The 27,042-nt window shown below is 42.9% G+C and overlaps 1 protein-coding gene across 1 annotated transcript in view; it reads left to right on the top strand.

Moving 5' to 3' along the window:
* The window catches only part of SYF2 (SYF2 pre-mRNA splicing factor), a 247,762-nt gene extending 222,057 nt beyond the window's left edge, over positions 1–25,705 (top strand). The window contains exon 7 of the mRNA XM_078663769.1: positions 25,071–25,705. Coding sequence (XP_078519895.1) covers positions 25,071–25,236 — 166 coding nt within the window. The 3' untranslated portion in view covers positions 25,237–25,705. The remainder of the gene's footprint in view (positions 1–25,070) is intronic.
* The last annotated feature ends 1,337 nt before the right edge of the window (positions 25,706–27,042 follow it).

Below are 27,042 nucleotides of genomic sequence, written 5' to 3'. Positions count from 1 at the left end.
TATTTTTATGTATTTGTTGTATTTGTTGTGTACAATATATCTGCTTTTTAAAAAAATTCAAGATAAATGTGTAATAAACTTATGTCTATTTTATACATACCAAATTTTTGATTTAGAGTGCTTCTTGTCACATGAAATGCCTTATACAGTGATATGCTAATATGTCCATGTCCATGACTGAAACAAAAACCTGGTGTTAAGAGAACTTACCCATTTATAACTGAACTCTAGTGGTTGTGTCCAGTAAAGGAATTTGCCTAGTGGGTGGCCTACGTAGCAGGTACCCCACCTTTTGATTATTCTCTAACGTAGGGACATTGCAACACTTTTCTCTGTCATTTCCCCTGGTCCCAATTTGTTCCTAAGGGGTCCCCCTATACTTTCTTTACAGATCTTTACAGTCTGACAACATCGGCAACAAAGTGGACTTCTTTGACGATTCTGAATATTGATGTCCATATTCTGACTTTATCAAAACCATGCATATCAAATATACCTCCCCATATTGAAATATCCAACGTTATCGTGCTTTATTTGATTCTATCTAACCCCAGTTCGAATCGTTGATGATAGGCAGCACCTCAAAAGTGTCCTAGTTTTTCCTTTGCTCTTGCCCCATGAGTTCAAATGGTCCTCTTTGCTGACTTATGTCTGGACCGAGGTTTTTGAGGCACTATGCAGTAGGTACCAGACTACTGCTCTTTCTGATCAATATATCAAAACATTTTTTGCCTCCCAACCAAAAAGGTTGTTTTTATATTCAGCAACTATAGCATGCCGTCTAATTGCAAAAAGCTTGAAAAATATCTAGAGGCATAACTTTTATGAATGGTGGAATAAAATCAAATGAAGGGTTTTTATTTGAACAACGCCTGGCCATGTTATGAAGCAAGTTCGACAAATGTATCTTTTTAATGCCATATGAGTAATCTATATCTTTTACATTCTAATGGACTTCAATCCCACAATGTGCTTTTTTCCCTGAAGCTTTCCTCCTGGGGCCGTATTACAGTAAGTGCCCCAGGGGTGCAACAGGCGTTTGCACCAGCTTTGCGCACCCCCCCAAGGCTCTTTGGTATTACAGAAGAGGATGCAGACGCTTGTGCGTCACCTACTGATATGATGCTGTTCAATAGTGCTAAAGCGCCAGCGCTACCTTCAGGGGGAGTTCTCTCATTTGCATGGGGGCGTGCCCTATGCAGATGAGGGAATTCCTTTGCCTCTGCTCACACGCCTTATTACTGATGCATGCGCAGAGGCGAAGCCTCTCTCAGAAGGCACACTCAAACCGCGCTACATAAAAGATGGCACATGGGTGCACCCCTGACAGCAGCCCTCTGCAGGGGGAAAGAGGGTCCTGTGAACCCCCTGACATCCCCTTGCAGGCAGGTGCAGTCACTGACTGCACCGGCCTGCAAGGGGATCTCTAATCCCCTGTAAAAGTGCAGGCGGGGTCCGCCTTCACTGTGAAAACACAGATCGGCTGGAAGCAGCCTCTCTGTGTTTTCACATGAATGCGCAGGCCACAGGTCAACACCCTTACCGTAATAGGGCGCACTTTCATTGTTTGCACCAGGCACACCTTTTAATAGGTGAACCTGGCGCAAACAATGAAAATGCATAATACGGCTCCTGGTATGGCATGTCTTATCACTTGACTGCATTGAATTAGGCTTCCATTTCAGTAATTCGCCCTGTGTGTGTTTGTTGCCTAATCCTATGCGTAGGCCCTCCGAGTCAAGCCACCATTGAAACCTTCTCATCAGAAGAGACCAAGAATTGATCTCTTGCTTGATCTTAATTCCTGACTTCAAATTAGTACCCAAACAATACGTAAATTATAGCTCTAAACATTGTATGTCAATTAAACATAATTGTTAATCCAGAAATTCACACAATCAAAAGGTGTCTGAAAAGATCATCATCTAGAAATCCTTAACCATTACTTCTATCTAAAAGTCTGTACACAGCCAACCAAAGTCCTCATATTGCCAAAAAGTATTTAACAAGCTAAAACCAAACAAAGCAGTGCAAATGAATTAATGGATTTGGGGACAGACTCTAGAGTTTATAGCCATCAGTGTTTAAAAGATAGATAGTTCTTTGTTACCATACGTTTGACTTCCCGTTTAACCTGTTTAGTGCAAATTAGGGAAAGCCCTTGGATTCTTGCTGTTTCTATGTGCTGGGCATATTTGGTGGTTCTGCTTCTTTGATAGACCAATGCTGCCCAATATTCTGTTCCTGTGGATTGGGTCTAGGTCATTCAAGTTTGCTACGTCCTTGAGAAGTTTCTCGGAGTGCATCTTGTTGAGCCACTGTAAGGTTTTATCCATAGTACAGCATCCTTTCTCATATTATATTATACCCTGAGTGTATATATTTTCTCTTATCTGCTTATGCTTCGCAGCTGTGGTCCTTGTTCTAAGATGTTGACATGGGGTTATTCTTTAAGCCCCATCCTGAGCTCAATGCTTTGTTGTGTGTACAGTGTGCAAGAGTTGAAAGCGTCTCAGAATAGTGAAATAAATCCATGAAACCTGTAACTCAGTAAGATTGGCCTGATTAGTTGTAAAAGTGAAACTAGCTTTAATTGAATTTGTACCTGGGTGAAAACATTTTAGGTCAGTAACAAAGGTTGAAGATATTATTCCTCCAGGGTGTGTGGTGGTTTATGAGATGGAGATGTATAGGAGATTTTCGAGCCAGCCAAAAGATGTCTGTAAGCATTCACCCATAGAAACCTGGTTTTCCTTTGGAGATCCAACCACTCCGAGAGGCAACAGCAGTTCTCTTCCTGGGGATACTCATCAATAGTCATAAGCACTTAATAGTCCCGCCCACGTGTTGGGACCCCGTAGCATATAGAAAATACATATATGCATGTAAAAAGTACAATTATCCTCAAAAATAAATATATTTCTATAGAAACATACATGCAGCCTAAAACACCAAAAAAAGCTAAAATGCCAAAATTGTATAGAATTTTTCATTTAAAATAAACATATATCTAATAGCATTTCTGTAATATAGAACATGCTCAGTTCCACTTTTTTACAAAGCCTTTATTTTCATAGAAAAAGCACGGTAATAGAAGGCATGTAGCTCATAGGTTGCAAAGATAGACCACAACAGAACAAACTGGTGCCATGCCTTTAAGACCTCCAAGACCTCCATGCTGCCATCATGCCTCACAGGTGACCGTTAGGTCAGTTCTTTTTCTGGCTCCTTCTTTGAGGATCCGGGAGAATTGAGCTCATCAGTTTGTATATTTCTGTCAAGACTTGTTACATAGAAGTCGTTTTTTTTTTACCTTCATTCTATGTTTCTAAGTGCAATCTGTACTTCTAACCTGTTTTTCTAACTATTTTGCTATAATTTTTAGTCCGAAATGGCAGCCTTATTTAACGAATGTCCTGTGTGGAAAAAAGTGGCAAAACTGATCCCCACTCTGTCTGCATTGTGTGTCATCTGCCAGACAAATGTTATTACTGCCAACAATTTTCCCGAAGGACCCTGTCTGATGGGAAGAATCAAACCATGCCATACAGGAGCGAGGAAAGGTGAGATCTACAAGTGGCCTTGAAGGTTCTCAGCAGCCTTTCAAAGAGCCCTTATGTCACGTGAGGTCTGAGCACAGGGGCAGAAAGGAAAAGAGAAAACATCGCTCTGATTCGCCTCTGACGGAAAGGAGATCCACGTCAAGATAGATACCTGTGTTCTCACCATCCGCGTCATTTCGACGTCGGAAAGACCTCTGCAGGATGCGAAAAAGTTGAGGGAGAATCGCCATTGAGACATTCTGCACCAGCTCTGTCGACTAAAATTTCGACGTCGAGACCGCTTACTTTGACTTCAGTTGCTGAAGTCTAAAGATTGTCTACGTAGTTGGTGATAAATAAGTCAGTGATGAAGGGCAGACTTGGGTCAGCATCGAGAACTTCTCCACCAGTAAACCGGCTGACTTTGACAACCCATCAACGAAGGTTGATATCGAAAACTCCACTGACATCAGAAAATAGATGTTCAGCTTTGGGGGCCTTGTCGTCATTAAGACACAGACAGTCGACATCTACTGCTTAACCAACGTCAAGGCAAAGGCGTTTAGCATCGAGACCTCTGTCTTCGAACGTGTCGCTACCAGCAAAGAGACAGCGGACTTCTGGTTCACTCGCAGATACGCACTCTGCGTCCAGAGTTATACTGACATTGAGACCTCCCTCTACGTCAAGAGAGGAACAAATGGCTGAATCACAGAGATCAGTGTCGAGAGCTTGATAATCAACATCAAGAGTCATATCATCCGACCCAGGACTCTTACTCCAGAGGGATCTCCGATTCGAGAGCAACAGAGTACGCAAACTCCCGCAAAGTTATAAAAACAACTCTGCAAAGTTCCGTGAGTGGTGGAGTGCAGTTCGAACTGCAGTTTGTGCTGGTATTTCTGCCGCTCGGATAGAAATTCTACCCGAGTGGCAGCTCGCGCTCGCAAACTTACTGCACATCGGGAAGCAGAGTTTTCTGCACTCCGCGAGCTCCATGGAGTGCAGAAAACTCCGCAAACACTGTGAACGGAGTAAAGTTCACAGCCCAGGCCTCCTAAAAACGGTAAACGGATGTTATGTTCTAAGCTGTTTTGTAACGCGCTCAATTACTACCGGAGTATCCTGGTGCGGTATACCGCTGGGGAACCCGTCCTGGCTTTCCCTGTGGGATGGTCCCTACTGGGAGTCCCCAAGGTGAAGCCAGGCATCCCCGGCGTTGATGGGGCCGTTGTGGAGATTAGGCAAGCTAATGCCCAGAGTTGCCGAGTGGGACCCCTGGTTAGAGTAGGCACCGAGGCGAGAATTATCGACTCCGCTGACACTGGTCCACGACCCTGCCGCGTTGGGAATTGAACCCTGGTCCCGGGCCGACTCCTGCTTCCGGGTCTGCCGCCTCTAACCAGTGAGCCACACCATGTGCAACACCTCTGCGTCCTATATGAAAGTTGCTAGTGCCTCAGCAGTTTTAGGAAGATACAATATCTGCGCTATGGTACATCTATCTAGGTTCATGTAAAAACTGCCAAAAGGTGATCAGCTAGATTTCAAGTAGATTCTCCAGGAGAGTGGATTAGGGATGAATCACGTTCGAAACTCGCCGGACATAGATACTCGCATGGAATCTGTGCTAGGTCCTCCTCCTGGCTACGGCTCATGGAATTCAACCGGAGGCTCAGCACAGGATTCTGAATCTACCCTTCAGTGGACCCTCATTATTCTGCACTCATGCCGATGATGAAATGGCGAAAATGAAATCTGAGCTAGACATCCTGAAGGCAGTGGGTCTGGAGAAGCACCAGGATTTTCGGCACAGATTCCACCCATACGACTGTGGCAATTATCATCAGAGTGGTTCAAACCCCTCATTAGGTCTCGCCTGAGCCAGAGCATGCGCTGCTCTGGCAAAACCTTTAGTTAGTGGGCTTCAAAAAGCTGACCACAGCTTTTTGTGAGGCCTAGAGCGTGCAGATACGCGCAGAGTTAAGTGCAGAGGAGCCATCTGGCTTTCCTCAAGCGCTCACGCCTCGCTCTGCCTCTACGTCTTGCTCGCGCTTCAACACTCCTACCCCTCCCCACCACAAAGCGCGTCTCATGTGTGTGGTAATTAAAATACCCTCCTTGCCCTCGTGCACCGGCTTACCATTCACACCGTTGCCCTGACTGAGGTAAGATGTGTCAGCTCTTGCTGCACACTTTGATTCTTGAAACTGTCTTGTTCCACTGTAATCACACTTAAGTGTTTGTAATAAATTAGTTCCCGGATACTACCTGCGCTTTGAGGGGTTTAGCTCACACGCTGCCAAACGCTGGTTAATTTTGGGCACACATTCACGCAATATGTTTCATTTTGCCCCGCTTTGATGAGGTTCGAGCACACGCGTTTTTCACTTTTTTAACGCGGGTGCCGTCATGTGTTGCGTATTACTTTAAAGTGCCTGTGAGGCTATCATCACCATAGCCTTTTGATCCCCGGCATCCACAAGGGTCACTGAGGTCCGTGCCAGTTCCATAATATCACACACCGGTATCAACCTACACGCATTTTACTCACAGCTGAATGCGCTTGTTGATACTTCCACCTTCCCCCTTTTTTCCGAACCCCCCAGCGCCTCACCCCCTCCGAACAGATGATCATTCCAAATGGGTCCACTTTTTAGATCACTTGCGATCAATCACTGACGCCCACTCACTGTGACTTTTACTTTCACTCTCATTCACTCATGCACACGCCCTCCATTATATCCACAACTACTCACTCAACCACAAACTTACACACTCACATACCCCATCCCTCACTACCTCGTTCTTGTTGAGTAGTGACCCTTCCGTGTTAACAGCAGACTGCTCTTTCTGCACTTCATTCAGTGACTGCAGGACCAGAAAGAAGTATGCTTTTCTAAGGTTTAGAACCACCAATTACAATAATGATAGCATTCTGAATATTACATCACACAACATCTTACATCACATGACATGATACTTAATAATTCGGGTGTGTTCTAAAGGAGCCATCCAGGGAAGGGAAAACAGTTTTCTTTACCTAGTACTGGCACTACATATCCAGCAATCGCCAACAATGTTTGGTTATGTCTGCCATGGGTCTGAAACCTATTGTGACATAAATCACAGGATGGCCCTATAAGGTAACAAAAAATGCCTATTACTTTATTATAACTTTTTAACATGCTGCACAGCAGGTACACAGCTCTACAAGATTGTCTAAACACATTGGCAAAGCACTTATAAGGTCCCAAAGGCGATGCCTATTGGCTATGCCAATGCTTGTTGGGCAATGCAACAACCGCATCAGTAAGGGTCCCACTTCCATCAGCACTGGACGGGGAGCTTCCCGACCACCAACTTTCTCTGCTAAACCACAGGCAAACCAATGAGCGTTTACTTCCCCCATTCCTGTTTCCCCCTCCGGTGGAGAGAAATATCAAGGCACACCTGGACGAGTGGCACAAAATAACAAAAGACAAATGTGTGCTCAATATTGAGAAGAATTGCTACCCAATCAGATTCAAGTCCCCTCTTCTGTCAGTTCCACCACGGTGTCCATCAACAAGACTTGCTTCAAGTAGAGCTAGCTATTTTGGTGCAAAAAAGAAGCCATTTAAAAAGTTCCCTTGTCCCAAGGACAGCAGGAGATTTACTCCCCTACTTCCTGGTGTTAAAGAAGGGCCCAACCTGGGAGTACAGACCCATTCTGGACTTAAGACTCTTGAACAAGTTCATCCGCAAGGAGAGGTTCAGGATACTGGCTCTGCACCAAATCTTCTCCCAGCTCTATCATGGGGACTGGATGTGTGCCAACGACCTGCAGGATGCACATTTCCATCTACCAATTTCCAGAAAACATAGGAAATTCCTACGGTTCCAGGTGGCATCAGAGCTCTTCCAGTACAATGTCCTACGTTTTGGACTCAAATCAGCACTCTGCACGTTCTCAAAATGCATGGCAATGGTAGCATCCTTTCCGCTGTTAGATTTCAAGCTGGTAAGGCCCTTACCTGCAGAAGTCCAAAGTGTGGATTGAGCCTGTCTATCTCCTAGGAGATTCTGAACAGGAGAAGCAGCTGCCCAGCCCCCATCCCCAGGTCAGCAGAGCATTGGCTATTCAGCTACCAGGCAAGTGTGAGCCCTCCTCTCACACCTGCCCAGGCCCCTTAAGGCCTTGCTGGGTGCACACCAAATCATTCTCCTCCATCTTGTGAGTTGCAGCCTACCCGTGCCCCAGATTGCAGTGAGAGGAGTCCAGGAAGTGGTAAGGAGACAGACTAGTGCTGTCTCTTCCCAAGACAAAAAGTTGTTTAAAAAACGATTTTCACTTTCTGTGTTTACTGTCTATGCCTGTGGTTGTTACAGTTAAACATTGTAGTTTTAGCCTGCCTGTAATTGCATATTTTATCACCTGTGTTGTGTTTTAGATTTGTGGTTTTCCCTGCCCATGATTGCCTCCATTTAGCGTGTTGAATTGTGGGATTTGCAGTCCAGCCTCTGTAGTTTGTCCCTCTCATTCCTTGGTGACAAATCTGTTTTCCCTCCAAATTTCTCCTTTGCTCTGCGCGTAGACCTGTATGTTAAAGCAGTGCACTCCCAGCCACCATTTTGTGTTCACAAGCCAGTGAAATCAGGGCCCCCTGCCTCCTCCGACCCCCCCCAGCAACAGGGATTTTTCTACATCAGTGTGCTTCTGTGAGCTGTTTAAACTGTGTTTTACTAGGGCCTGTGCACTTTGTTTTTTGGCCAGAAGGGGGGGTAAAGTTTTATTCAAACAGTATTGTTAGATTTCAAGGAAGTGAGGCCCTTACCTGCTGAAGTCCAAAGTGTGGATTGAGCCTGTCTGTCTCCTAGGAGATTCTGAACTGGAGAAGCAGCTTCCAACTCCCTGGCCAGCAAACCTTGTCTGAGTTCGCTAGGACCTTATATGGTCTGCTAGTTGTTGGTACATGTCTACACTGATTGGTGGTTGTATCTGGTGTTTCTGTTGGATTAGGGTTTATGTCCTCATTGGTTGGGTATTTGAGGGTTCTGATTGGTTTCTGGGTCTGTGATTCAATCATTGTAGGGTTGGGATTAGGGCTAGGGTTAGGATTTCTATTGGAAGTAGGGACTAGGGCTTCCTATGTTATTGGTTGTTGGGAGTAGGGTGGGACTAGGGCTAGGGTTAGACCTTTAATTGGAAATAGCGGTTAGGGCTTCTGGTGAGATTGGTTGCTTGACTAGGTGTGGAACTTGGAGTAGGGTTAGGCTTTCTATTGGAAGTAGGGACTAGGGCTACCTGTGCCATTGGTTGCATGGACTTCTTTTGGGACTACTGGTAGGGCTAGGCCTTTATTTGACGTAGAGATCAGGGTTTTTGAACTGATTGGGTGCTTGGACTAGGGCTAAGATTGGCTGTAAGGTCCTGGTCTCCTATTGGTTCTAGATTTTAGGGCTAGGGTTGTGATTGGATAGTGTTAGGACTAGGGTTCCCATTGGCTGAAGGGGTCACCGGATTACTAGGGCTATAAAAAAGGCCAGGCTTACGGCGTCTCAGCCCGGGCTTCGAGGCTAAGGGCAGAGAGGACAAGGGCAGTTTCCTGTTTGAGCCTGTTAAGGGCAGAGAGGACAAGGGCAGTTTACTGTTTGAGCCTGTTAAGGGCAGAGAGGACAATGGCAGTTTCCTGTTTGAGCCTGTTCGAGACTGGTCGGAACTAGGGCATGGAATGCTGCCCTTTCTCTCATTTGGCAATACCCAGCCTACACCATCCACATCCTCAAACGTACACCACGCACAACACTATGCACAGATTAATGTACCAGCCTGCACTACAAACCCAACCAAACCACATCTACACACCCTACTATCCCAACTACCACACATATCCACCATCACCTACAAACAGTACACGACTCTATCCTATACCACTAACCAATACACTCATCCCTAACACAACGCCAATCAACACCATACATAACTACATCCCATTCAGACACACTCTCCCTACTATAATTACACCTGACAGACCACCTTTTATCACTAACAAACGTATAATCATCCTTCCATCAGTTGTCCAACAAACACCTTCCTCTCCCTTCTACCATAATAACACTAACGCACAACACACACACACTGCACACCACTACACTTTGTAACTCTTGCAACAAACCAGTCTAAGATAAACAATCTCACCTCTACTTCATCTCCTCCTACACACAACATACACTCTACTCATAAACACATCACCACCCCCTCTAAAACACATCCTCCTCTCACAAACAATACTACACAACCAAATCCATTGCGTGAAACACATACATCAGCACCCTTTTTCACTACTCCTCAAAAGCAAAACATATCACACACACCAGCACAAGATCTTATAAGCGCAACACCTCATAATACTTACCATCACAAAATACAAACATATACCCACCTTTCAAACCACACAAAGGAACAAACTCCAATGCCAAGCTTTCACTCTTCCACCACACCTAACACAGATGCAGCAATACAGCACCTCTCTTCTAACCGCCTCTCATCCATTGGACAATTTAGAAAATTACTACATGACTCACATGCTGCACCACCTCCCCTGACTCATACACCTTCCGCCTTAAACACACACAAAAAATATAAGTAACATGCCACACGTCACAATTTTGCTTCCCCATGTCTACTTCACAACAATGTTACACCACAAAAGCAACACAGCACTCCAACTCACTCTCAATCACCATCTCCAACACATAAACTTGCAGACCCATCCAAATGCCTTCTTTGCATGCTGGATGAGGAACACGATACAGAACAGCTACACGATTGCTATCCTAATACAGCTAATACCAGCACTCAAAGCACACCTGCTACAAACCCACACAATACTGATCACTCTTCTACCAAACAAAGTCCCACTATCACCAAAGGCCACTCACTAAACTGTCTACTAATAAATGCTCAATCCCTCTCTAAAAACAATCATCACATCTACGCCCTTCTCACCGATGCAAAACCAGATATACTTATTCATAACCGATTCATGGTTGGGAGAAGATATGGCTCCAGTCCTGCAAGAAGCCATTCCTCTAGGCTATCAAATAATCACCCAAAATCGTATAGCCAAAAAAGGAGGTGGTCTAGCTGTTGTATTCAGGTAAACAATACATATCACTAAAATTGACAACATCTCCATAAAGAATGTGAGGCTCTTCTAACAAGATGCAATCCTACACCGCCTTCCTCCTGTAACTTCCTGCTCCTTTACAGACCTCCACCTAGCAAGGCAACATTCCCAGACGCACTTCTAGACACAGTTCCAAACCTGATAACAATACACTCCAACCTATGCGTTCTGGGTGACCTTAACATTTGGTTTGATAAACCCAATATGACCCATCGAAAAACTATAATCACCGGCCTAGGTGCATTGAACCTGCATCAGATTGTCCACAATCCGGTACACATCGCTGGACATATCCTAGATGTCATTTTTGCTAATACAGAACTAGTTACCTTTCAAACTATAACTCCAGTCACATGGTCAGACCACCACTTGCTTGCCTTCCAACATAAAACAGCGCTAAGCGACTCACCTAAAACTATCTTACATCCATCCACCTATCGGCCGTGGAACAAACTCAATTTGGAACACTTGGAAACACAACTAACATCCAGTACAAATCTGGAAAGCATAAATTCTGTTCAAAATCTATACGAGTGGCTACAGGAAGCTTTTGACATCCTGATACCACTTAAAACCACACAACAGAACAAAAGAAAAAAAGTGCCTTGGAGAAGCATAGAAATAAAAGACATAAAACAACAAATTAGAAAGCTGCAACGTACCTGGCTCAAAATAAACGCCAAACAAGACAAGCTTCACCTACAGAAAATTAACAAATTATACAAAAAAGTTAAGAAAAGATACTATTCAGACAGAATTCAAAACGCTAAATGTGCAAATAAAGAATTCTTTAAAATTCTTCATGAATTTCACAAAACAAATTGCCTAGAAGGAACTCATCCTGTTACTCAAGATTTCCCAGACAGACTGGCAAATCATTACACGGACAAAGCAGACACTTTGGTATCGTACTTAAACCAGAAACAAAGCACCAGCACTAACCCTTGTACAAAACAACAATCCAAGAATGCTCTAATCAAGCCTCTCCGTTCCTTCCAACACATTCACACAATCTATTGATGGACCTGGTCAAAGCAAGCAGGTCTGCTGGCAGCCCTTCTGACCCCTGTCCACCACAAACTTTCAAGACAATTCTTTTAACAACCTCTGCTGCCACTCCAGTAAGAAGAATCAACGATTCCTTAACTACTGGAATATTTCCAGAAGAACTCAAAAAGTCATACATTATCCCTTTACTGAAGAAAACAAACTTGGACCCGCTGAACCCTTACAACTACAGACCCATTGCAAATGGACCTTTTCTGGGCTAACTGATAGAAAGAGCAGCGTTCACCCAGATGTCACAATTCATTGAAGAGAATTACATACTTTCAGACTAACAAACAGGATTCCGTCCGGGAAGAGGCACTGAATCTGCCCTCCTTGCCATCTGGGATGACCTAAAGAATACAGTTGACCGCAACGGGGTTGCTGCGCTACTCTTCTTGGACCTCTCAGCTGCCTTTGACACGATTGACCATGTCACTCTGAAACAAAGACTCTATGAAGCCGGCATAGAGGGAACTGCTTTAGACAGGATAGCGTCCTACCTTCGAAACAGAACTAATGTCATCCATACCCCACCTTTCTCGTCCAAACCAGACTCCACAAAAGCAGGGGTCCCTCAAGGTTCTATCATCTCGCCCATGCTTTTCAACATCTACATGAAGTCATTACCAGTACTGATCAATAGATTTCACCTCACGTGCTATAACTATGCAGATGACACGCAAATACTCCTTCAACTGGAATGCCCCAAAGACATTGGAAAATCACCAATTTTCAGCTGTCTCAGAGCCGTGGATCAGTGGATGACCTGGATCCATCTCAAATTGAATTCTTCAAAAACTGAAATACTCACGTCTGGCGATTGGAAACATTACAACCCGCTTGCTGCATGGCCTGATGAACTGGGATCACTGCCTAAAGTATTGAAGGAAGTAAGAAACCTCGGAATGACCATGGACTACAAGCTGTTGATGAATGCCCAAGTGGATAAACTAGCAAGATCAAGCTTTGCTACTATAAAAACGCTGCAACGAATTTTCCCTCATTTGGGATTTCCACACAAGGTCCAAGCTACCATCTCCCTTGTTCTGTCCAAACTCGTTTACGCCAATAGACTCTACCACGGATCACCTTTAACGACCATGAAAAGACTACAACGGATTCAGAACTCGGCTGCCAGACTACTCTTGCATATCAAACCGCGAGACCACATCTCCCCTGCCTTGAAAGCCCTGCATTGGTTACCGGTTGCCAGAAGATCCACGTTCAAGCTGCTTTGTATCACTCGCAAAGCAATACATGGAATGGGACCTCTCTTCATCAGGAATAAAATCACCAAACACACTCCGCTCTGAAGGAGCATCTCGCCTCAAAATCCCACCATACAAGAAAAAAACAAGGGTGGCACATCCTTCTTTGTTCAACAAGCCAAACTATGGAACTCTTTACCCCCCAACATAAGGCCCACCGACAGAAAACTACTCAAGATTTGGCTCTTCCCCACATAAGCACCATAGGCAAACAGAAATTAACAGCATATCCCTCTGTGTACAAGCATTTTTTTTCCACTATAGATATGTACCTATCTTTGTGTATTTCTTTGTATAAACATGTAAAATAATTTTGTTGTTGAGATAAAAAATAATGATGATAAATAAATAAAAATCACCTTTGGTCTTCATGTACATACTTCCATTGTGCATCTATGTACCTTCCATGTACTTGGATCTGTGTGTCTGTTACTTTTCTCCTGAAAAAGCATATCCAATGCACTACCCTATTTCTCATCCTGTGCCTCTATCAATATCTTTAATCTACATATACTTACCTCCTTTATGTATCTATATACTTTCAATGTAATTATGGATCTATATATTTATCACTTTCTTCTAATTTAGCATTTCCAATGTACTACCCTATTTCTCAGCCTATACTTCGCTCAATATATCTTCTAGCCCAACCTTCTGACTCATCTCAAACTTCTTCTACTACTCCTTCCAAAGCACTACCCTATCTCTCATCCTATACATCTATTAATGTATCCTCTACATCCACTCTCTCATTTATCCCAAACCCCATACCACTACTATGATTGCCAAAATAACCCTTTCCAGACTCTCTCCTACTCTACCCCTCCTTGCATCATCTGACACCTCTTTTACTATACCGATCCCCTAAAACAAACCTTTCTAAACTCTTTCCTCTGAGTCCTCCCCTCCAAAACTCCTTTTTACTCATCCAAAAGCCTCCTCCTATTGCTGAGACCTAAAAAAAAAAATTGTTCACTCTTTTATCCCTCCACTATCCTTTTCAATGGAAATTAACAGACTAAACATGTTCACTTCTCAAATTCCATATTAAAATATACTAATGTACTACCCAAATAACTGAATAACATATCCACTACTCAAATTACTTCATATTTTTTTTACTATACTAATTTTCAACAGTAATCCTTTATGGGTTCCGGAGTGGCGTTCTACTCACCAGAAAAGCGATTCAACACCCATCAGGGGTAACAAGTGCTATATGAATGCAAATCTTTCTTCCCCTTTTATCCCTCCACTAGCCTTCTCACTCCAAGTAACTGACTAACATCCACCACTGAAATTACTTCATATTTCATCATATTACTTCACCACTAATCATTTGTAGGCTTCCTGAATAGCGTGCGTCAACAAGCGCTATATAAATACAAACCTTTGTCCTCCTCTATCCTTCTGCTATCAAAGGATCAAAATAAGCTGTATTCGGCTTTTTTAGTTTAAAAACCATAAAAGCAGCAGAATGAAATGCATTTCATACAAAAATATCTCAACAATACATTTCATAGTTAAAATATGAATTTGATTTAAACCCAACTAAAATAGATTAACAAAAACTACTATTCAAAGAAAAAAACTCAAGATACACAGAATCCCCCCTGTTTCACCCGATGTTATGGTGATTCGGTGCTCGGGGACCAGGATAGAAATCGTGCAGGTCCCAGATACAGATGGAACCATCTCCAAGTTTGGGTTTGGTAGATCTCAAATAGGGGGCAATGTTCCTATATTTAAATTTAATTAAGATCAGGTCCCCCGAAACATTTTTGGGTAGATGACCAAGCCACCCCACTCTTCTGACGCTCATTATCCCGCCGTCTAGTGTAGATGGTAATGATCTATTGTTTTTGAGCCAAAAAATGGCTTTGTTGAGTAGGTCCTGGTGTAGCTCGCGTTTGCCCGGACTGAGAGGGGGGACCCCGGAGAGAACAGTGACGTATGGGGCAGCTTCGGGGGGTAAATCAATGCGACGTCTTCTCTCTGGGGGGATCATATGAGCTCTATGTGGGGCATGTTCACGATTACAAGTCGCTTTTTTTCCAGTATGAGTGGGTGGTATCAAAGGGGAGATGCAAGTTTCAATTATCCTGGGAGCATTGTTAGACCTTTCACGGGTGTTATGGTGGATATTAGAGGGGGTCACAGTATTACCAGTTGATGGATATGACCCAATTACAGTTTTTTCGATTCTGGCCAACCTGTCTCCCAAGTCATTTATTTTTGCTACCAATGGAGATAGAGCAGTGATGAGCAGTCGCTCTATTTGGGCCAGGAGGGTCACTTGAAGGGGGGATGCGGAATCATTTGGTCGAGTCTCTGCTTTATCCAGCGTAAATGAGACTGGGTTGGGAACAAGTAGAGAGGAGCTGCATTTATTGGATGGAGAGAGGGTTATAACGGGAGATGCCTAGGGAGAAAAATATACTAAATCAGTGTCTCTAGCCTCTATGGGGGGTGTTATTAGATCTGGGATATAGTTTGTGCCACAGAGGTCGTTCAGCTCTTCCCAGATGGACATTATAGTTTGTAGTCTGGATCCGGACGACAACAGTAATTTGTTCAAAGCGATAGAGGTTAAAAGGATAGAACCAGACTGTACCTTATACTATGATGGAACCAAGAGTGGTGGCCCGTCCCGTCCTCTTTGTGCCTCTGAGGGCCACAGAGGGCCCGCCCTTTGCCCGGGCTTAGCCCCGGGCGTCCCGCGAAGCGGGGCAGAGCGCTGTTTATGGCGCCTCCTGGCGCTGTAGTGCGTCACTCAAGCAGCGCCGCCGCTGTGGCAGCCGGGAGTTGTGGTCCCGGGGCGGCGGCGCTGAAACCTGCAGCTGATGACTCCTGGCGGTGGCGGCTTCGCAGTAGGGCTTCCTCCCAGCCCCCGGTAAGTGGCCTCGTGTCCCTCCACTATCCTTTTCAATGGAAATTAACAGACTAAACATGTTCACTTCTCAAATTCCATATTAAAATATACTAATGTACTACCCAAATAACTGAATAACATATCCACTACTCAAATTACTTCATATTTTTTTTACTATACTAATTTTCAACAGTAATCTTTTATGGGTTCCGGAGTGGCGTTCTACTCACCAGAAAAGCGATTCAACACCCATCAGGGGTAACAAGTGCTATATGAATGCAAATCTTTCTTCCCCTTTTATCCCTCCACTAGCCTTCTCACTCCAAGTAACTGACTAACATCCACCACTGAAATTACTTCATATTTCATCATATTACTTCACCACTAATCATTTGTAGGCTTCCTGAATAGCGTGCGTCAACAAGCGCTATATAAATACAAACCTTTGTCCTCCTCTATCCTTCTGCTATCATTCCAAACCAAAATAACTGACTAACCTATCCACCACTTACAATATACTTGCATGTTTCACTATACTAATTCAACACTAATCCTCTATGGATCCCGGAGTAGCGTGCTACTTGCCGAAAAAGCGCTTCGACGCCTCGTCAGGGGTAGTAAGCGCTATATAAATGCAATTACAATACAATACCTAGACGACTGGTTGCTCAGTGCTTAGCACCTCATCTACTGCAGCAACATCAACAATCCTGCATTTGCGTGCTAAAACATTTGGGCCTTCACGTCCACTACAAAAAGCTTATCCTCAACCCAACCCAAAGGATTCACTACCTGGGTGCAAGTCTGGATACCGCAAATGAAAGAGTGTATCCTTAGGAGGTTGAGTTTATCCTCAGTCACCAAAAAGTGTTAAACTCTCCTCTGCATCCTTCATCCCACGGTGAAACAGTCATTCTCTCTACTGGGATCCATGGTGTCCTGCATCTTCATTGTTTCCAATGCCAGGCTGCACATGCGGGTTTTCCAGCAGGCATTAGAGGATCATTAGTTGCAAATCTCGAACCGCTGGCAGGACAAAGTGACTCTCGCTCAGATGTCCAAGGACTCCCTTTGTTGGTGGATGAAGCGTCCTCATTTGTTAAAAGGACCTTCCCAGCCAGACGCTTATCATGGATATGTCCCTCCAGGGCTGGGGAACTCATGTGAGCTCTCTTCAAGTTCAGGGATTATGGTCAGAAGCGGAGAAGGGGTATTACATTAACATGCTGGAACTGAAGGTCGTACATCTAGCTCTCAAGTCATTATTCCCTTGTATCGAGGTGCGCTACCTGTTAATTCATTCGAACAATACCACGACTATACATTACCTGCACAAACGGGGAGGAGCCAGGTCAAGGCCCTTATCGCAAGAGGCCCAAGCCGTATGGAAGTAGCGACTGGTGAGACAGGAGACCATATCCGTGATCCATCTCCCAGGCACACCCGATGTCCATTTAGACACTCTCAGCCGCAACTTCGACGAAACTCATGACTGGGTGTTAAACGACGAAGTAACACAGGACATTTTCAAACAATGGGGAGTTCCAGACATCAAACTGTTTACGGACGCGACAAACGCAATATGGTGCGTCTTCGTATCCAGGTATCCCCAACTATGCTCCAGAGGGAATGCACTTTTGATCAGCTGGTTAGACATTACTTTATGCTTTTTATCCAATACCGCTCATTCCTCTGGTCATCAACAAGATCCACAGAGACCAGACCAGGATGATTCTTATCGCACCGGAGTGTCCTCACCAATGGTGGTACTCGGACCTTCTGCACCGGTCCGAGACCCCACACAGGAGGTTGCCATGCCGTTCGGGTCTACTCTCCAAACTCTAAAATAACGAAGACTGCATCCAAAAGTGCCTAACGGATGGAAGGAGTCCTCCAAAAGTGCCTAACGGATGGAAGGAGTCCTCAATAAGCTCCTGTCCGGCACGGTCTTCCTAGCGTCTAACGCGAGTTAGGCACTTTTGGATTCTCGTCCGTTAGACACTTTTGGATGCTGTCTACGTTATTTTAGTAGTGGCACTTGAATTTATTTATTTATTTATTTAAAGTTTTGTATAGCGCGACCATGACCCAGGCGGGGCATCAGAGCACTTTACATAAGGGTTGCGGAGGCATAGATCGAACACTATGGGATCACTTTAGGTCAGTATACATAAGTTACAGCAGTGACAAATTGGACTGGACCGTGACATTGGCCAGTTAGCAATTACAACAAGATAGATCGTGGTAACAAAGTCAGGTAAAAACAGGCAGGGTGATAGAGGAGCAAAGCTTCTAGTTAAGGTTATTGTTCATTCATAGAGCTTTCACTTCCCTTTTGAAGGCAAGAGTTGAGGGAATTAGTCTTATTTCCACAGGTAGGGAGTTCCATATTCTTGGGGCAGTCCCAGAGAAAGTAAGTTTGTAGGTTTTCAGTTTTTTAAATTTCTTTGGCTTGAGTAGCAGAGTGCTGGAGCTCCTTGAGGGTCTGGCGCTACCCGATAGCTCAAACTTATTTGTCAGGTAGATAGAGGTATTGATGTGTTGTGCTCTATGGGTCATACATGCAATTTTTAACTGGATCCTTGCCTCTAATGGGAGCCAGTTGAGCACTCTAAGGTCACGAGAGATGTGATTGGATTTCTTGGAACCTGTGATGTGTAGTCGCAGCGTTGAGAGATGCTCTGAATGGGGCTAAACTGAGTTTCGGGAGAAGGCATAGAGTGGCACTGCCGTATTAGAGTCTTGAGATGACTAGTGTTTGCACCGCTGATTTGAAGTCTTCTTGTGGTAGGTCAGGTTTAAGTTTTCTAAGGATGCCTAATTGGAAGTTTGCCCCTTTGGTAGATGCCCTGATGTGATCTTGCATGTTTAGGGTCTTGTCCAGTACCACACCCAGTGATTTAGTGGAATCAATGATGTGTGGTGTGCAGTTGAGAGGGGTGAAGTTTGTTAGGAATTGCCCCACAGTGGAGGATTGCCTAGTCAGAGAAATTAGGAGGAATTCAGTTTTATGGGCATTTAGTTTCAGGTGGTTGGAAGTTAGCCCGTTTAGGGTTTTGTGCAGGGTTAGGTTGAGTGACTGCATGTCTTCAGGAGAGGATAATTCCATATACAGTTGGGTATCATCCACATAAATGTGATATTGGATGTTGGAGTCCTTGAGGATTACAGTCAGTGGTTCAATGAAAAGGTTGAAGAGCGTGGGGGAGAGTGAGGACCCTTGTGGGACGCCGAGTGCAGGGACTGGGGTCGGATAGGGTTTGATTGGATTTGATTCTTTGCGTTCTGTTGTTGAGAAAGGAGGTAAGCCATTTTAGGACAGTGCCTGAGAGCCTCAACCTACCTTCAAGGAGGTTAAGTAGGTTGTCATGTGTGACCGAATCGAAAGCAGAAGAAAGATCGAGTAGTATTAATAGGCAGGCTTCATTGTGATCAAGCAAAGAGAGGGCATCATCCAATATATATGTAATGGCCATCTCAGTACGGTGTCCAGCACGGAAGCCCGATTGGAAGAGGTCGAGGAGTTGGACTTGTTCAATGTGTTTAGGCAGTTGTTCATGAACACATTTCTTGAGTTTTGCCTGGGTAGGAATGTTTGTGATAGGATGATAGTTATTCAGGTGGGTTTTTCTGGTGTTGAATTACTTCCACTTTTTATTGATTACCTTATTCCTGTAGCATGAAGCAACTAAATATTATGGCTCTTTTCAAGAATTCGGAACCTCACATGGTTCCCTTATTTAATAGGGACATTGGAGAAGACCATTAATTTCCTTTTTTATATGGAGCCCTAGAAATAAGTTTTTAACCAAAAAACATAGTATCCTAAACCTGCAAGCCTTGAAAAAGTCACGTTGGTGGCGAAACACGTCGGCTGTTTTTCTGAAGCAAACACCTGTATAGATGGATTGTACAAATTAATATTGATAATAGTGAATGTGCTGAATAAACAGTGTTTCTATTTTAAATACTCTTTGTGTTTGGATTTTACACTTATGTATATCATTGTGAGAGATAGAACCACCTGACTGTTGGTTAGTATATTGATCCCGGGCTCTTTTAAAAGATTTTAGATGTGTTTAATTACTTTATCTATTTTTAGCTTAAATTATATTTTTAATGTTTGTTTTAATTCTATGAATTTCCCATAAATGCCAATTTTGCATTTTCCTTTTTATAGTGGCTTGCCTATTCTCACATGTTTACATTCCAGTGATTTTGTTTCTTCTCCTCTGGCATGAATCTTAATATATGTTGTAAATTTTAAATGTGCTTTTATGGCTGTAATAGCCGAAACAAAGTTTCTTGATGATGATGGTAATACATATTGAGTGCTTGGGTTGCCAATCTCAATAATACTGTATACAGTTGGGGTTACAGGACCTAGACTGTAATAAGCACCTTCAGTAGTAGGGTGTTGTTAAACCCATGCACACCATATTCTTTGAGTATACCACTAATATTTACCAAATACCCACCATTTACATTGTGTCTTCTAAAAGGTTTGAATATTAAACCACTACTTCTCTGTATGAATTGTTAATGCTATTAGATCTGTTTATTTTAAATGAGTGAGTTATTCAATGCAATTTTGGCATGTTAGTTTTTTATGGTGTTTTGGCCTGCATGTATGTGTATATACATATATATGTATCCAAATACCGCTCCGGTGCTTGAACCCACCAAAAGGAGAAAAACAGACTCTTTGGATGCTTTCATTCACTGCTGGCAAGAGTGACTTTTTTAATCCATGTAAACGCAATTCATGCGGACAAGATGGCGTGTTTCGGCCAACGAGGTGGCCTTGCTCACATAACCGCGTTGCTTGAAAAGTGAATTTAAATACACAAGTGACAAAATCACGTGATTGAAAGAACTACCATCATGATGAACATTGAAAAAATACTGGTTTCAGGTAAAGACTACATAAGTCGAACTCACTTCGAAATACATGTGGTTTGTTGTCAAATATAATGGTTCACAAAAAAGAATGAACTGGATTGTGCATGGCTGTGTTATAACTGAATGACAACAAGTCTCAACTAAAACACATAGCTAGCAGGTAAAATAACAGTGAAAAACTGAGCCGTGTGTACTAGATTAATGCTCACTTGATTAACGACATTATTTACCGGGTTTTACAATGGTTGCGATATTACTGTATGCAGTGTATATGTATATATATGTTTGAGGGTACTTCGTACTTTTAACTCTTTAAACATACATGTATATATATATGTATTTTTATATGCTCTGGGGTCCCCGCTCATGGGCAGGACTATTCAGTGCTTATGACTGATGAGTTTACCCCTGGAAGAGAACTAGGATTACAGGTGAGTAATTTATCCTTTTTTGTAAAAGAAAGGTCAGGATGGGCGGTAGGACCTTCTACTGTACTGTGTGAGTTGGTGGATCCTAAATGAGATGAAAATGTAGTGCTGCTGGTTTTGAAAAGGAATTATTGTAAGGACTTCTGTTAGTCTTTCATCCTTGCTGATGTGAGATCACTAGCCAGAACGTGTTGCGTTTGCCAGATGCGTATGTAAGTTTCCTAAAATACTCGAGCTAAAGATTGCAGTAGATGTAAATAGCTATTTGATTGTACTGCCTTAAAACAGTGACTTTTAAGAACGGTTCTTGTGTAATTCAGTCATTCAGTAGCCCGAGGCAGGATTCGTCAAAGTCCCCACCGCTGCAATGAGGCATCAGCGGAATCGAACAATGATTGCTCACTGCTTACTTCAGACAGGTGGCTTGTAGTGTGGGAATGCTGATCAACAGGGTGGTTTAGACACCTCTTTTCTCTTGCTGAGATATTATTTCAGTCCTGAAAATTACAGGTTTTTTTTGTTTGTTTTTTGCCTTGCGAAGCTATTAACTGCGCTCTGTCTCGAACAGATAACGCAAAAGCATCAAGGGGAAGGGTGAGTTGGGGTGATTGAGAGTTGGATACGGAGGCGAGAATAAGACTTCACGAAAGACTGAAGTGGAGGAAGGTCTACAGTGGAGTGAGATACAATAGATCTTGGCTGTGAGAAGGAGGTTGGCAGCTTAGCTTAGCATAGGATGGAAAGCTATGTCAAGGTCGCGGTACCCTATCAGCCAGAACCCATAAAAGAAGAAGAGATGCTGCGGTTTACAAGACTACACAAGGTGACATGTCAAACGTTTTTGCGAAGTTTACAGTCTAATTGCTTGAAAAGAACACTGAGATACACTGCTTCCCACACAGTAATCCGACCTTTTGCGACTGGCATTTACGTCACAGCTGACACATAACCGCTGAGCTTTAGCTAACTCGCACCCGTGCTTATCAGGTGTAGAATAGCTCTGTGGAAGCCACGTCATTTACCAGAAAATTATGTTCATAAAAGGAAGGTCCAAATGCTTTTCGTTTGCCTTCTTTGGAAGAAATTCTGCTGCTAAAACTATTTTAATCAGCTCGCCAGCCCTCCAGTGAAAGCAGTCCATTGTATGGAGTGCTGGAATATGTGTGTTTGTTAGCAGACTTGTTTCTCAACGTCACGGTTGCAATACAAGGAAGTATTTTCGAAGCCATTGTGTCCTGTTCAGAGAAGAATTTTCTCATAGGCTCTGAATGAGAAGAACTATTTTAAAAGTATGCCACCCGCATTCCTAGACTGAGAGATCAGGCCTGGCACTGCGGCTGCAGTTCCCAGGCTCTGCTGTGTCGGGAAGAGATTATATTTGCCCTCGCTCTGCTGCCTTCATAGGTCTCCCACCACTGGGTGCTTGTGACGACTCGGGAGACTGAGTTCGCTTGAAGGAAACAATTATTTAGTATGAAGTAGTTTGCACTGTTGCTGCCTGGCTGGTTGATGGGCGGCCAAGCAGGCAGTGTAAACAAACAGAGTTAAAATAGATGAGTCGGTCATTTCACAAATGAGGTGGCCCAGTGAACCTAGACAGTTCCGCATGAAGCATCCAGTGGCATGAAACTCTCCGACTTTGAAGTATGTTCATGGGCATTCATCACAGATAGAACTATTCCAGCGTCAGCGATAACTGTCTAGAATAACGAGCATTTGCAATGCAATCGGTCTCGCCTTTGGGACCTTATATGTATTTACCTATGCAGCACATTAACTTGGGTGCTCTAACATCTACTGTTCGTTAACATGGAGGTAAAGTAAGCACCAAACTGCGTGACACGCCAGATATGGGAACACTTGGAGAGAAAAATTGCCCTTCAGCAGGAAATGGTATAGTCCAAAGCTCTGTTTTCAATATAAAAGCAGGTCCTTCGGTGGTCATATTACTGAAAATACAAGATTTAAAAACAATATTGTCTATGGGTGCTCGTGGAAGACAATTTCTATGGGCTGGAATCTAGAGAATGCTAAACTGATTCTGGTAATTTACTGACCTCTGCTGGTCGTTTTCTATCAAGAAAGTTAAGTAGAGGTAGTTGCCAGAAAATTGAAAAAAGAAAGTTCCTCAGCAGAAAGCAATTCTGGTATTTTACTGATCTCTATAATGTAAGGACGTTCCTACAGTGGCCTTATAATTCAGTTGTGCAAATACATCTATAAATATCCCAAACAGGTGACAAAAAACAAGTTATATATTGAATTTATTCAAAACATGTAAAATGTTATTTTTTTCTCTTTTTTTCAGTTCACATAAATACTGTTATCAATCAGAAATCACAAAAAGAATATCTCAATTTATATCAAAAAATCAAGAGGAATACAATTAGGTCATAAATATCTACAGCAAAAGTAATATATAAAAATTATTACCCCTTGGTAACAACCATATCTATCAACATACTCACGTGCTAACAATCATACCACACTCAGACTTAGCATTGTTATCCTGCTAATCATTAATTCAGTTCCTTTCTCCATCTTAGTATGAGGTCTGAGTGTGGTATGATTGTTAGCACGTGAGTATGTTGATAGATATGGTTGTTACCAAGGGGTAATAATTTTTATATATTACTTTTGCTGTAGATATTTATGACCTAATTGTATTCCTCTTGATTTTTTGATATAAATTGAGATATTCTTTTTGTGATTTCTGATTGATAACAGTATTTATATGAACTGAAAAAAGAGAAAAAAATAAAATTTTACATGTTTTGAATAAATTCAATATATAACTTGTTTTTTGTCACCTGTTTGGGATATTTATAGATGTATTTGCACAACTGAATTATAAGGCCACTGTAGGAACGTCCTTACATTATAGTGTTTTTTTGCTCCCCTCTGTTCCTTGGCCATAATTAGCTCTTTTGAGGGGGCCCCTTCGTACATTTTACTGATCTCTCCTGGTCATTTTCTATCAAGACAGTTAAATAGAGGCAGTTGAACAGAAAAAAAAAATCCCTTTTCGGAAGCAGACAAGTCCTAGGGCTGATATCCAGAGCACATAAAGTACATACACATATAAGTATATACTAAAGTGTATAGAAGAGGTCTCGAATGCTCAACCTAAAAATCTGTTGTGATATGCAAAGCTTCTTACTGATAAAAGGTAGAAGAGCATCGGCATGTTTAATTTCTTGTGCATATTAAAGTGAATGTTTCCTCCCCTTTTTTAACCTCCTCATATTTCCTACTTGCCGGGCTCCAGGCTGTGCATTCCAAACAAATCACACTTTTGTGCCTCACAGAGGGCAAAGCGTGGGTGTGAATGTTGTGTATCTGTAAGAGGGGCCTGTCTGGAAAAGCTACTTGGGAATGAACTGATTCTAATCTAGGGCATCATCACTGCAAGACATGGTTTGTAGTCAGTGCACCTAAAATATTCATTTTTTAATTGGGGAACATATATATTCTGGGATGAAAACCTTTCTAAAGAGTGAAACTTGCATGGAGTGTAGGTGATCATGCTGTATGTTTTTTTCCTCCGAATGGCAGGTAATGGGTATGGAGCAGGGTCCCTCTGTACGTTCTTACTTACTTCTGAGAGCATTTGCATGATGTATGTGTGGAAGAAGCTGTTCTATGTGCCTTGATGCTGGTCCAATGTAGAAGGTGCCAAGGTAATGGTATGCCTTCTCATGGTCAGGCACCTGTTGCTAAGGAATGTTATGGTGTAGATTATAGAGATGCAGGCCTTCTGATAGACACCTGATTAGCAACTAGTAGAGGACACAGTTTGTTCTGGTATATAACCACCATATTTCCATTTCCCCTAGGATTGAAAAACGTGAAAAGTACAGCCGAAGACGAGCCTACAATGACGATTCAGATATAGACTACATCAATGAGAGGAATGCCAAGTTCAACAAGAAAGCTGAGCGCTTCTACGGCAAATACACTGCGGAGATCAAGCAGAACCTGGAGAGAGGAACAGCCGTATAAACTGTCTAAAGTCTTCAAACCTGCAGATAATGGAACTATTGACCAGTTGCTCAACCAGTATTCGTCAATATGTCTGACAACTAGACAACTTTTCATAAGTGCAGTCGGTATCGCAGTTCTACATTCTCCACTGAAGATCTTAAGATAATGTAATTATCCCAACATTAAAACATGCCACCACTTTGAGACATTTTCTTACAACTTTTAATTATGTACCACCCAAAAAATAAAAATATAGCAAAGGATGTCTTGGCTTTAGGCACTCTTGAACAACTGACACCTGTTGGTGGTTTTGGCAAAGCTGTGGAATCCTGGTAACGAACCACCAGGAACTACTGACTCTTACTTCACTCTGTGTCGAAAGTGAAATCAAAAATAAATTAGCATTTTAATGTCCCTAATATTGGACAGAAAGTTAAACTTTGAAAGCAACCATTAGTTCTGTGACCAATAAAAATTAAAATGGAAATTGCCTTTTTTTTTTTTTTAAATCTATCGTTTTTATTTCGTAATGGAGATCTCTCTTCTAACATTCAGATGCCAGTTTCTGCGTTATTGAATTTGATATTTGTGTACACAAGCACAGATCCATGTATTCTATTCAGTTTCGGCATTTGTACAGTGAAAACAATTCTTTTGTGTACAGTCATAAGGAGACTAATGTAAGCAGAGGGATAAGTGGAAGAAGAGCAACCAAGGGGAGGAGGATTCGGTGTGAGATATTTGTTTAGAGATGGGTCCAGTGGGCGCAGGAGTGGGACACAGGAAGTGGGAAGAAGAGGAGAGGGGCATTAAAACCATGGTTGGGGAGGTGGTATATGTGGTGCACAGGGAAGGGCAGAAAGCAAGTGTAGGAGGAGAGCATTTGGGCAGGACATTAGAGCTGGAAATGTGTGTTACACTGGCGCTTCTGAGACTCGGGTTCATGATTCAAGAAGGTAACAGCTGCAGGATCAGTCCGCTGTCCGAAGTGCAGACCTATAACCTTGTTATAGCTCGATATACGCCGCTTTGATCATGAAAGATCTCTCTGGTGTGGATAAACTGTCCACCATTTGCATGCAGTAACAATAACTGGTACTGCCTGTGAAAGTCTTGGCTAGGTGTGAACTAGTAAACCCATAGGTGAATCAGAGCAGACTTTTTTCTCTGTCCTCCGCCAGATTTTGTTCTTTACTGACATCATAAATTCTTTTTGTACAAAAAGAGGAAATTGAAGACATGCTGAGATACAATCCGTCTACTTTATTTGTGCTGAGCAAAATATTAGGCAGCACAGAGTATAAGCAAGGGAAGGACCAGAGCACCAGTAGTTCTTTGGTACCATGGTTTTAGTGTTTGTTCTCATAATGTCTATAATATGCTGGCTGATGTTTGACTAGTAGTGGAAGTTGTTTCTCAATATTCAATAAGTCTATTGTCAGATGCAAACGTATTTCTGATTCTGAAAAGAGTTTCCATACTTCTTGCTTCTTTTCTCTGCCATAAGAGCAATTGTTTGGCACCCTGTGACCCTGCATGCACTACAATTAGAATCCACAGGTGAACATCATGCAGATCTTGTTCCACAGGGAAGAGCAGCCGGGGTCTACTGGGATACTGCATGTTGAACACCTGGGACAGAGTCCGGTCCTGCTAATTTAATATTCAGTATCCCAGCAGCCCCTGGCTACTCCTCAATGTTAAAGCTTCCCTTTCGTTCTTGCTTGGCTTTGAGAGTTGCCAGGGGCTTATCTTCTCACCATCCGTATCTGTGCGGGGGTTGCAAATTACACCCATTTCTAGGGGAAAAAAAGCTGGGCTCTA

The sequence above is a fragment of the Lissotriton helveticus genome, chromosome 10 (genome assembly GCF_964261635.1).
Source record: "Lissotriton helveticus chromosome 10, aLisHel1.1, whole genome shotgun sequence".
Taxonomy (NCBI): Eukaryota; Metazoa; Chordata; class Amphibia; order Caudata; family Salamandridae; genus Lissotriton; species Lissotriton helveticus.
This window is presented reverse-complemented; position numbering and strand designations above follow the sequence as displayed.